Source organism: Mirounga angustirostris, unplaced genomic scaffold (assembly GCF_029215605.1).
Source record: "Mirounga angustirostris isolate CCGP_5_RB_7025 unplaced genomic scaffold, mMirAng1.0.hap1 SCAF_14, whole genome shotgun sequence".
Lineage (NCBI taxonomy): Eukaryota > Metazoa > Chordata > Mammalia > Carnivora > Phocidae > Mirounga > Mirounga angustirostris.
The window spans coordinates 66,010,436-66,023,568 of NW_026991722.1; the positions used below are offsets into that span (position 1 = coordinate 66,010,436).

Genomic DNA, 13,133 nt, shown 5'->3' on the forward strand with positions numbered 1-13,133 from the left:
CTCTCTCTCTCTCTAATAAATAAACAAAATCTTTTAAAAAAAATAAAGATTTGGGGTGCCTGGGTGGCTCAGATGGTTAAACATCTGCCTTTAGCTCAGGTCATGATCTCCAGGTCCTGGGATCGAGCCCCACGTCCGGCTCCCAGCTCAGCAGGGAGTCTGCTTCTCCCTCTCCCTCTGCTTGTGCTCTCTGTCTCTTCTCTCTCAAATGAATAAATAAAATCTTTAAAAAAAATAAAGATTTATTTATTTTAGAGAGAGAGAGAGTTGGAGGGAGGGGCCAAGGGAGAGAACCTCAAGCAGACTCCCCACTGAGTGTGGCACCGAATGTGGTGCTCAATCTCACAACCCCTAGATCATGACCTGAGCGAAAATCAAGAGTTGGATGAGCCACCCAGGTGTCCAGCAGGTCCCGCTTTTTAAAATTCAATTTGACAACCTCTGCTTTTAAATTGGAGTGTTTAGGGGTGCCTGGGTGGTTCAGTCGGTTGAGTGTCTGCCTTCAGCTCAGGTATTATCTGAGAGTCCTGGGATCAAGCCCCACATTGGGCTCCTTGCTCAGCGGGAAGCCTGCTTCTCCCTCTCCCTCTGCCTGCCGTTCCCCCTGCTTGTGGTCTCTCTGTCAAGTAAATAAATAAAATCTTTTTAAAAAATTAAAAAAATAAATTGGAGTGTTTATACCATTTATAATTAATGTGATTATTAAATGTGACTGTTAATGTGATTATTAATTACATTTAATGTGATTCTTGATATGGTTAGTGTGGTTATTAATAGGTCATTATTTTGGGGGCACCTGGGTGGCTCAGTCGGTTAAGCAGCTGCCTTCGGCTCAGGTCATGATCCCAGGGTCCTGGGATCAAGCCCCACATTGGGCTCCCTGCTCAGCAGAGAGCCTGCTTCTCCCTTTCCCTCTGCCTGCCGCTCTGCCTACTTGTGCTCTCTATCTCTCTGTCAAATAAATAAATAAATAAATAAAATCTTAAAAAAAAAAAGAAATTTGATACTTTTTTATGAAGAGAAAAAAATGACCTATTTTTTTTTTAATTTTTAAAAAAGATTTTTTTTATTTATTTATTTGAGAGAGAGCTAGAGTGAGAGAGCACCAGCAGAGGGTGGAAAGCAGAGGGAGAAGGAGAAGCAGGCTCCTCGCTGAGCAAGGAGCTGATGCAGAGCTCGATCCCAGGCCCCCGAGATCACAACCTGAGCTGAAGGCACAAGGCAGACACTTAACCAACTGAGCCACTGAGGCACCCCTCAAATTTGTTTCAATATCTAGTTTCATTTTTAAATTAAAGCTGTTAGATAATTTTTTGTAATTTAAAATTCATTATCAGAGGTGAGGAAAACATTATGAAGCTATTACTGACAGTGAATAAAATTATTGGACTATGCATTTATAAAAGCCATGTTTAATACTAAAAGTTCCAGTTATACTACTTAACTGACGGAAATATACTTTAGCTCTTTATTTCTAATTTTTTTAATTTTATTATGTTATGTTAGTCACCATACATACATCATTAGTTTTTGATGTAGTGTTCCATGATTCATTGTTTGCGTATAACACCCAGTGCTCTGTTCAATACGTGCCCTCTTTAATACCCATCACCAGGCTAACCCATCCCCCCACCCTATTTCTAATTTATTTTTTATTTTTTATTTTTTTTAAGATTTTATTTATTTATTTATTTATTAGAGAGAGAGAATGAGAGAGAGAGCATGAGAGCGGGGAGGGTCAGAGGGAGAAGCAGACTCCCCGCTGAGCAGGGAGCCCGATGTGGGACTCGATCCCGGGACTCCAGGATCATGACCTGAGCCGAAGGCAGTCGCCCAACCAACTGAGCCACCCAGGCGCCCCCTATTTCTAATTTTAACACATTTTCATTTTGACATAACTTCCCTTTTTCACCCAATTATTAGTACGATGAACAAAGTTTTTCCAAATGTTAAACCTTTCTTTACCACTTACGAAACATGACTTACAAGAAATTTGAATTTTTAATTTTCACCATGAACCTGTTTGATCAAAATATAGAACATCACTACTAAATAAACTGAAAAAAAGAACGGAATAAAAAACATAAAAGTGGCATCTATATAATCAGCAAATTATCTGATAAGACATTTTAACTAATTCACATTTCTACTTACCACAAGAAAGAATAACCTGGTTCCAAAGTACCACAAGGTTTGCATTTTTACTGCAAGCCTTATTTTTTTTTTTAAGATTTTATTTATTTATTTGAGAGAGAGAGAGGGCACATAAGCAGGGGGAGGAGCAGAGGGAGACGGAGCAGACTCCCCACTGAGCAGGGAAGCTCATGTGGGGCTCAATCCCAGGACCCCAGAGTCAGAGGTTTAACCGACTGAGCCACCCAGGGGCCCCTTTACTGCAAGCTTTAAGTCATAGTGTTATTTTACTCATGTTCGTAAGTACAAAACTTGTTATACCCGGTAGGTGGTATCCTACATAGTCAATAAAAGAATTCTTTATAAAATTAGATTTTAAAAAATGCAGAATTGGGGCACCTGGGTGGCTCAGTCGTTAAGCGTCTGCCTTCGGCTCAGGTCATGATCCCAGGGCCCTGGGATCGAGCCCCGCATCGGGCTCCCTGCTCGGCAGGAAGCCTGCTTCTCCCTCTCCCACTCCCCCTGCTTGTGTTCCCTCTCTCGTTGTCTCTCTCTCTGTCAAATAAATAAATAAAATAAAAAAATGCAGAATGTCTGATAATTATCTCAAAGGCTAAAAAATGAAAAAATGCAGAACACAGAAATAGTCATTGGTTAATATTTGGCTTTGAGAAAGCCAGAAATGATTCTATTCCAAGAAATAAGCAATAATGATAAAAGATGTAATTAGTATACTATATGCCTTTTAAGCCAAAGCACATTTTTCACCTCAAGATAGTTCTGATTTTTACATTCTTAATTCCCTTCGTCCAGAAAAGAACTCCATTCTAAGCCATTATTTGAATAGAGTTCATAATACATAGTCATTATTCTCCACAGGATGTTTTCATTACAGTACATAAACTGCAAAATGGCAAATGACTAAGTCCGTTATAAAGAATTTATAGCATAATAAATGCCAATTTACAATAACCATCAACAGACTTCTACACAGAGCCTAAAAGTTGCTGCAGTAGAAGTCACAACTAACATGACTCTTCCATGTGCTCAGACTTCGTTTACTACAAATTACTGTCATAAAAACCAGAAAAGAAACCTTAGTGGGTCCTTCCAAAGCTGCATAATTTTCCAAATAATTTTCCTCTGGGCGCAAGAAGCTGTTCGTTCCTTCAATCCTTTTTCAGTCATTTAGCGTTTGCAATAGTTCCTTGACAGTTTTGCTTCTTCTTTTGCTCCTTTTCCCTCCATCATCTCGGCCAATTTCCCGGACAGTATGACATTTGTTAGAAACAATGGAGTAAGGGCCAAAACAACATTGTAAGGAAGCCAAGTGGGTCCTTTGCAGCCCATTCCACAACACACTCAGCCCAAGTCTTTATATCAAACATCTCTGTAAGTCTTATGCTTTAATAGTGATCTCCAACTTTGTCCTGAGATTATTAGGGAACTGATAACAATTTCAGATGACCCTTGGTTGTTTGTCTTCTTTGGCTCTACCATACACTTGTGAGACAAGGTTTAAATTCTGTATCTTCCTTCCTTAAGGGGTCCACCAGACTAGATCTCCAAACCAGACACACACAGCTCCTGAAGCTGCAGCTGTTGGTACTTCACCAGCATCAGCATGTCCCCTCCATCCTTTGTTTTCCCCCTTGCTCATTCTTCCTTCCTTACCCTACCCAGCCACCACTCCCAGGGGGCTCTGCCTACAAGAGGCTGCCTCTGCTGGGCATTGGTGCAAAACCTCCACAGCGACCACCACCAGCCTCCCCTACATCACAGCCGGGACCATGGGCTTGGACCCCTCAAGAAGCCATTATTGATGGCCCGTCATCTTGCTATTTCTTTTTTTTTTTTTTTTTAAGATTTTATTTATTTGACAGAGAGAGAGACAGCCAGAGAGGGAACAGGCAGGAGGAGCGGGAGAGGGAGGAGCAGGTTTCCTGCAGAGCAGAGAGCCCGATGTGGGGCTCGATCCCAGGACCTGGGATCATGACCTGAGCCGAAGGCAGACGCTTAACGACTGCGCCACCCAGGCGCCCCTTGCTATTTATTTTCTATTTGCCCCATCTGTTCTTTGTTCCCCTCTTCCTCTTTTTCTGCCTTCTTTTAGAATATTTATGAATCCATCATAAATCTCCTCTTGTTGGCTTAACTTTTTTTTATTGAGGCAAAATCCACATAATATAAAATTCCCCATTTTAACCATTTTTTATTAGATTTATTTTTAGGTAATCTCTACCCCCAGCTTAGGGCTCAAACTTACAATTTATAGAGATCGAGAGTCACGCCCTAAAGCCACTGAGCCAGCCAGGCATCCCACCATTTTAACCTTTTTAAAGTGTACAATTCAGTGGCTTTTAGTATATTCTCCCTGTTGTGCAACCATCCTAATTACAGAACGTTTTCATTACCCCATAAAAGAAACCCCATTGCCATCACGTAGGCACTCCTTATTCTCCCTTCCCCAGTCTGTGGCAACCACTAATCTGCTTTGTCTCTGTGAATTTGCCTATTGTGAACATTTCATATAAATGGAATCATACATGGCCTTTTGTGTCTGGTTTCTTTCACTTAGCATGTTTTCAAAGTTCATCAAACTTCAATTTGAAATTTCTCCCCTTTCCTCCTTTTCCTTCTTTCTCCTCCCATCCCCATTCCTCTCACCTCCTCTGTCTTTTTAAATCATCTATGCCTCTCCTTTTTTCTAAAAGATTTTATTTATTTATTTATTTAGGGAGTGAGTGTGCAAGTGGAGGAGGGGCAGACGGAGAGGAAGAGAGAGAATCTCAAGCAGACTCCCTGCTGAGCACAGAGCCCAACTGTTGGGGGAGTGGGGCTAGATCTCACAACCCTGAAATCTGAGTGGAAATCAAGAGTCAGATGCTCAACCCTCTGAACCACCCTTCTTAACTTTTTGAAAAAGGAAATAGTTAAAATAATGTTTAATGTCCTTCTCTGCTAATGCTAACAATTGGGTCCGTTTTGGATCTGCTTTGACTATTCTCATTATGGGTTGTGCTTTCCTGCCTCTTTGCAAGCCTGGTAATCTGATTGGATGCCAGAATTTTACCTTGTAATGTGCTTGGTATTTTTATATTCCTATAAATCTTGTTGAGTTTTGCTCTAGGATACAGCTAATTGGAAACAGTTTGATCCTTTCCCGTCTCATTTTTATTATTTGTTAATGTGGGTCCTGAGCAGTGCTCAGTCCAGAGCTAATTATTCCTCACTTAATGAGGCAAGACTTTCCTTGATACCTTATTTTTATTTATTTATTTATTTATTTTTTATTTTGTTAATTTTTTAAGTGTTTTAAAAATTTATTTTTATGATGCTTTGTGTCTTGGGGACTTGCTAATCCTGGAGACTGCCCTCCCAGAGTTGGTTAATTCCTAGACAGTAAACAATTCACTTGCAGAGTGAGCCTTTCATATACAAACTTACTAATCAAACTGTAACTCCAACCACCTTTACCTAATTCTCACATAGCAAACCAGTATTTCCTCTGTCCTAAGTCACGTCAGGGCCAGGTTATGGATAACTAGAGACCACTCCTATAGCCAAGAACCCTCTGAATTTATTTGAATGAACCAATTCTAAGCTTACTCAAACTTGCCTACCTTACCTTGCCCATTCCTTCCCCATGGAAACCACAGGTTAAAGGCCCCTCACTCCTACTGCCTCCTGACCCACTCTGGGGTTTCTTCATGTGACTCTGAATGGCATGGCATGCTCCCTTCTCTTGGAAACTGTAATCACCTTTTTTCAAGGCAGTTGTCTCCATGTCTACACTATACCTAATTAAAACAAAATCCTTGGTACATTTTCAAACAATGGTCTACCCAATAGTCTGTGAAATTTTTTTTTTAAGATTTTATCTATTTGACAGAGAGAGACACAGCGAGAGGGAACACAAGCAAGGGGAGTGGGAGAGGGAGAAGCAGGCCTCCCGCGGAGCAGGGAGCCCAATGTGGGGCTCGATCCCGGGATCATGACCTAAGCCGAAGGCAGACGCTTAACGACTGAGCCACTCAGGTGCCCCTATTCTGTGAAATTTTTATCTGGCTGGTAGGAACAATTCCCAGCCTTGTGTAATGCCAGGCAGTTATAATCCTTTTTGATGGTTCTTTCTCTGGCCTCAGTTAGTTTTTTCACACTCTTGTGCTGACCAGTATTCTGAGTACTCAAGAGGGCTCTTCTGCAGATCTCCTGGGTTCTCTGTGCAGCTTTATTCTGGTATTCTGTCTCATGAACATGAGCTGCCTCAACTTCTCTGAACTCCTAGCTCAGACCCTTCAACCTTTCAGTTTCCTCCCTGTTCCACTGCCCAGAAACTCTCACAAGGCAGTAGTAAGCAAGCCATCTTAATTTGTTTCCCATCTCCTAGGGATTGCTCTCTTTCAATGTTTGAGTTTTATTTAATTTTCAGGTTTGAGACCAAATCCATGCACTTAACTCCATTTGACCAGAGGCAGAAAAAATTCCTGCATTTTTTTTAAGCTAATGGAATACCCAGCAGGTAAGCATAGAGACTGAGATAGTATTGATGAATCAACTGAATCTATTTTTTTTTAAAGATTTTATTTATTTATCTGAGAGAGAGAGAATGAGAGAGAGCACATGAGAGGGGGGAGGGTCAGAGGGAGAAGCAGACTCCCTGCCAAGCAGGGAGCCCGATGCGGGACTCGATCCAGGGACTCCAGCATCATGACCTGAGCTGAAGGCAGTCGCCCAACCAACTGAGCCACCCAGGCGCCCGAATCAACTGAATCTAAACCCTCCCTTGCATAGATAACAAACTAGAGGCTTGGAAAGAAGTAGTGGAGGTAATCAGAACCAGAATCTATCCCTTAAATCTTGGTCTAGTTATCTGACATCATTCTTTGCTCTGTATCTTCTTTATTTTGCCAAGTTATTTTCCATTTTCAACTATTTTTTTTTTTTAAGATTTTATTTATTTGAGAGCAAGTGAGAGAGAGCAGAGCAGGAGGGCGGGAGAGGCAGAGAGAGAAGCAGGCTCAATCCCGGGACCCTGGGATCATGACCTGAGCAGACACTTAACTGACTGAGCCACCCAGGCACCCCTAGACTAATATATTTTCAAACAATTTTTAAAATTTTATTTATTTAAATTCAATTAATTAACATATAATGCATTATTAGTTTCAGCAGTAGAGGTCAGTGATTCATCAGTCTTACATAATACTCAGTGCTCATTACATCACGAGCCCTCCTTAATGTCCATCACCCAGGTACCCCATCCCCCTACCCCCATCCCCTCCAGCAACCCTGTTTGTTTCCTATGATTAAGAGTCTCTTATGATTTATCTCCCTCTCTGATTTCATCTTGTCAAAATACATGTTTTTTTAAAAAGAGAGATTGTGCATCAATATCCAGACCTCCATGTGATCTTGAGACTGCTCCTCCCCCGCCTTGGCAAAAGTTGGAAGCTTTTTCTCTAGAGGGGGTAGGTTTCTGGGGAGGAGGCCTTCTCAGAGAGCTGGAAGATAAGTGAACCTAGGCATACTAGAATGCTGAAGCTCTCTAGCCCTCTTCCTTCACTGAGTTCCCACAAGGCCAGCAGCAGTTCAAGGTAAACCCTCCAGACATGAAACTGGAAGTTTCCTCCAGCGAACCTGACCAGGCCAAGAGGAAAGTCCTAAAAGTAGTGGACATTAGGGATTTGCCAAAAAAAGTTCAATCAGGGGCGCCTGGGTGGCTCAGTTGGTTAAGCGACTGCCTTCGGCTCAGGTCATGATCCTGGAGTCCCAGGATCGAGTCCCGCATCGGGCTCCCTGCTCGGCAGGGAGTCTGCTTCTCTCTCTGACCCTCCCCCCTCTCATGCTCTCTCTATCTCATTCTCTCTCAAATGAATAAATAAAATCTTAAAAAAAAAAAAAAGTTCAATCAGTTCATCTTACAAACACATATTCTTCTTAATATCCCACCTGTAAATATAAGCAGACTACCAATGATTGCCAGGCAGCTAAGGAAAGTCTGTAACATGAAAGACTAAAAGCAAAACAAAAAGGGAAAAAAAAATCACGCAGGAGATGAAAGCTTCAACAAAGCATATTAATGTTCTCAGAGATAAGATGCTGCAACCATGGAATGAGGTCCTAATTAAAAAAAAAAAAAAGGAACACTTAGACAATCAACAGGAAATCTTCCATAAAGGAGATCAAAAAGTCAAGAAAACAGGAGGTGGTAGGGACAGAAAAAATAAGAAAAACAGAGATAAGTCCAGGAGATCCAATATCTGAACAGGAATTCCAGGAAGAAAAGCCAGAAAACTAAAGGAAGGAAATCATTAACAACGAATTCAAGGAAGTTTCCCAGAAGTGAAGGACCAGAGTCCATTCTGAAAGGGTTCAACAACAGCCTGGCACTGCATGAAAACAAACCTTCACCAAAGCATGCCACCCTGAAATTTCAGAACGCCAGTGACAGAAGGGAGAAAGAGTCACATACAAAGAATCAGGACTCAGGAGGGGTAACAAGATGGCGGCGGAGACGGTGGAGCTCCATAAACTGAAGCTTGCTGAACTAAAGCAGGAATGTCTTGCTCGTGGTTTGGAGACCAAGGGAATAAAACAAGATCTCATCAACCGGCTCCAGGCGTATTTTGAAGAGCATGCTGAAGAGGAGGCAAATGAAGATGTACTGGGAGATGAAACAGAGGAAGAAGAACCAAAGCCCATAGAACTGCCTGTCAAAGAGGAAGAACCCCCTGAGAAAACTGTTGATGTGGCAGCAGAGAAGAAAGTGGTAAAAATTACATCTGAGATACCACAGACTGAGAGAATGCAGAAGAGAGCTGAACGATTCAATGTACCTGTGAGCTTGGAGAGTAAGAAAGCTGCCTGGGCAGCAAGATTTGGGATTTCTTCAGTTCCATCAAAAGGTCTGTCATCTGATGTCAAACCTATGGTTAACCTGGATAAACTAAAGGAAAGAGCCCAAAGATTTGGTTTGAAGGTCTCTTCAATATCCAGAAAGTCTGAAGATGATGAGAAACTGAAAAAGAGGAAGGAGCGATTTGGGATTGTTACAAGTTCAGCTGGAACAGGAACCACAGAGGATACAGAGGCAAAGAAGAGGAAAAGGGCAGAGCGCTTTGGGATTGCCTGATGAAAAGCTCTTAATGCTTTCTGTTCTCCAGTGGTTTCCATCTCTGACTTTTCTTGGTCATATGTATACCTAAATGCACAGTCATGTGCCTAGGTTCTGCCTCGCAGTGAGAGAGCATGTACCCTGGGTACATCCAGGAACTTCAGCAGCAATTTGACTCATTGCTGTTCCAACTTTAAGGTTGTTGTTGTTGTTTTTTAATTATTATTTTGCTTGTTAATAAAAAACAAATAGAAAAGAAAAAAAAAAAAAGAATCAGGACTCAGAATGGCTTGACTCTTCTAACAGCAGCACTAGATGGTAGGTGAAAAGTAACAATGCCTTCAAAATTGTAAAGGAAAATAAATTCCAAACTGGAATTTCACACCCGATCAAGTATGAGAAGAGACATTTTTCAGACATGCGATTCACTCAAACTACTTTCCATGCACATCTTTTACTGCAAGCACTCTACCAGAATGAGGTAATAAATCAAGGGGAAAAAGACTCAGGAAACAGGAGACTCAGTAGGGGAGAGCCCATGATGACAGCACGATATTAAGCATAAGGGAGAGCCAATCCAGATAGGGGCAGGTCAAGAAATCGATAAAACAGATGATGTGTTAATGTCCTTAGAGAATTTGGGTTGAATTAATGACAAGTAGAGAGAAAACTAAGCTAGTAACTAATAAAAATGCAAGAGGATTACTAATTCTAGGGAAAAGAAAGTTCTGCAGGAAAGTAATCTCATCCACTACATGGCTCAGCTGTGATTTAAACACCCATAGTAAACACTTAATATATAACCTAACTAGAATTATATCAGGGGGATGGGTGATGGGGAGTACATGCATGGTGGGCAAGAGAGAGAGAAGTCAACAATAATGCCTACAATGCAAACACCAATAAATAGCCATGCACACGTTTAAATGGAGACTTGGTGGCAAATATAAACTTACCAGCCAACAGTTGAAAGGGAACACCGTGAAGTGGGAAAAATGGGGAAGGGCAGATAGGGTAGGAGGGTTGCTGTTTTTCTTAACAAACGTTCCAGAACTACTTGCTTTTTCAATGCAAAATAACAGATTTTCTTCCTAAAATGCGGGGTATAAAACTGTTCACAAACCTATTTTGTTAATTTATTGTTTTTATTTTTTATTTATTTATTTTTTTGGGGTTTTACTATTTATTTATGACAAACATCCCACATCCGTGATCTCCAGTCAGAAGTTCTTGGAAACGATGCCATCGGCCTTGGCCAGTCGGAGGATGGAGTCATCGGACTCACCCATCCTGCAAATGGCCCCACAGATAGCATAGGTTTTGAACTGGCCGTTGAACATGCCCGTCACCTTATCAACCTCGGCCATGTTCATCTGGATGGACACGTGGTCCTTGGCGCCGATGATGCAGTTGCTGGCGGAGCATTTCCGCGGCACGTACAAGTCCACGAACTCACCGGTGTCGTTCTGCATGTCGAGGGCGCGCCTGCTTCCACCACCACGAGCTCGAGCGCAGAAAGCAATTTATTGTTTTTAAAAGTTTCAAAATTTTGGGCGCCTGGGTGGCTCAGTTGGTTAAGCGACTGCCTTCGGCTCAGGTCATGATCCTGGAGTCCCAGGATTGAGTCCCGCATCGGGCTCCCTGCTCGGCAGGGAGTCTGCTTCTCCCTCTGACCCTCCTCCCTCTCATGCTCTCTGTATCTCATTCTGTCTGTCTCAAATAAATAAATAAAATCTTTAAAAAAAAAAAAAGTTTCAAAATTTTGCGAGTGCCTGTGTGGGTTAGTGGGCTAAGAGTCTGCCTTCGGGGCTCAGGTCATGATTGTGAGATCCTGGGATTGAGCCCTACATCAGGCTCACCGTTCAGCAGGGAGCCTGCTTCTCCTCCCTCTGCCCCCGCCCCACGCTCGTGCTCTCTCAAATAAAATCTTTATAAAAAAATATTTTGAAAGTTTCCAGATTTTTACTGCGCACATTTAATTAAAAACGAAACCATAAATGGAAACTCCACTTTTCAGGATCTAGGTAGGGTTACAGCTAGTTTTTACTGCGTGTAGAAATCATGCAAGACTGATATTCCTGCATGGTTCCCAAGGTAAACCATATCTGGTCAGCTTTTTATGCAATTCATGTGTTAAGTATAATGTGTAAGTAAAGTTTTGCTTACTATAAAAGTATGATAATTTAAGCAGTGACCCTACTAAAGTAACATATTCTAGTCCAAGATATCAAAATGTGGCCACAGACCTACTGAATCAGATCTACCTAGCTTGGGTGGCAAGGGCATTGCTTAACATGCAGATTCCTGGGCCCTACCCCAGACCAATTATTCAGTAATCTCTAGGAGTAGGGCCTTTCTGGAATTTTCATTTCTAACAAGATCCCTAAAGTGATGTTGAAAACTACTGCTCTCCCTCACTATATTAGTAATTCAATAGTGTTCATTAATAAGCCAATAAATCAATGTCTGTAAATCAAGCTCACAGGCAGGGAGGAGGGAAAGGAATCCATGAAGGGTAGTGGATATCACGTCTACCTGAAAGAATTCTACTTAAAACACTTAAGAGAAATTCCACTCCATATGTAACTCAATGTACAAGTTTCTTTTCTTATCAGAAACAATACATTAACTCTTGGTCAAACCTAAAACAAATGAACTCTAACTCCATTCACATGAAGTTCATTTGAAATGGTTCCCAGTCCAGGAGCAACCCCCCCCCCCCCCAGGGGTAGCACAGCCTGCAGGGCCATTAGCATTCATCCAAATGTGTCAGAGGAGCTGGGGCTGCTGGAGCAAGAGGTGCAGGGGTTGCTCTGGGGGATGGATCTCTGAAGCCTTATTTCCGGGCCTGCAGTATCTGACCAACACTCTGAGGCTTATTCCTTAGTTCTTTATTACAGGAATAACGCAAGGTCTGTTAACACGGTGGTAGTGTCATGATTATAAGGCAAAGCTTGTTAGAAAATTCCTACTTGATGCCTAGTTAACAGATGTGTTGGATTTTCTTCTTTTATTACTTGAACAATGTGTCCCATGAGCAATGTTCTAAGGGCAATTAATCAATCCCTTTTCCTCATAATAGTTTTTGCTGAAGCGCATCCTATACTGAACCTGTGGCAAGATCTCTTTTCAGTACTTGACTTCTTCAAGCCTGCTTTTCCAATTTCTGTGTTTTTGTCAGTTACTCACTTTGCATACCTTGTCCTCTCTACCTCTGCTACATTAAAAGCCATGACTGTGCCATTGCATGCTGAGATGCTCTGACAAATGCCTAAGAACCTATCCCCACAAATCACCACAACACTGCTTATGAAGCCAGCGTAGGAGCCACAGATGTTGGCCACTAGGATTCCCTAAATTATCTTTTAATATTAGGTTACTTTTGCCAAATGCTGAACGACTAGTGTTTCCAGGCTACAAAGATCAGAATGGTGGACTTTTTCATCGGCTAGGAGCACCCATGCGGTGTTGTTTAAACTGAGCTGATGAAATCTCCACAGAGGTTACCTGAACAAAGCACCATACAAATGCTTGTGTCTGAAGACACAATGAGACATCTATCTGTGTGTTCTCGGAGTTTTTCTGAGGGTTTAACCAGCAACTGGCCTGGAACAGTAGCTTAAACTCTTATCAGTAACTGCGCTATTTCAAAGTACTGGCATTCTCCCAGGGTATCTTCCTGGGTGTCAAAATTTAACCTGCTGCCAAAGCAAACAGAACACCAAACCCCACAATGAACACACAGTCCTTATTTTTTCAAAAAGAAAAACAACAGGGGCACCTGGGTGGCTCAGTTGGTTAAGCATCCGACTCCTGGTTTTGGCTCAGGTTGTGATCTCAGGGTCATGAGACTGAGCCCTGTATCCAGTTCCGTGCTCAGCAT

General features: G+C 41.9%; 2 protein-coding genes and 1 pseudogene across 3 annotated transcripts; 1 reads left to right on the plus strand and 2 right to left on the minus strand.

Moving 5' to 3' along the window:
• Positions 1-1,040: 1,040 nt before the first annotated feature.
• LOC135362543 (small integral membrane protein 15-like) lies at positions 1,041-8,630 on the minus strand (annotated as a pseudogene). The gene has a single exon (XR_010407364.1). The product of XR_010407364.1 is annotated as a small integral membrane protein 15-like (transcript).
• LOC123852867 (SAP domain-containing ribonucleoprotein-like) lies at positions 8,624-9,505 on the plus strand. The gene has a single exon (XM_045887220.3). It carries the CDS (start codon positions 8,639-8,641, stop codon positions 9,266-9,268), a length of 630 nt encoding a protein of 209 aa, XP_045743176.1. The 5' UTR covers positions 8,624-8,638; the 3' UTR covers positions 9,269-9,505.
• A 916-nt stretch (positions 9,506-10,421) lies between these two features.
• On the minus strand, positions 10,422-10,964 carry LOC123852868 (small ribosomal subunit protein eS21-like). The gene has a single exon (XM_045887221.3). It carries the CDS (start codon positions 10,720-10,722, stop codon positions 10,471-10,473), a length of 252 nt encoding a protein of 83 aa, XP_045743177.1. The 5' UTR covers positions 10,723-10,964; the 3' UTR covers positions 10,422-10,470.
• Between the last annotated feature and the right edge of the window lie 2,169 nt (positions 10,965-13,133).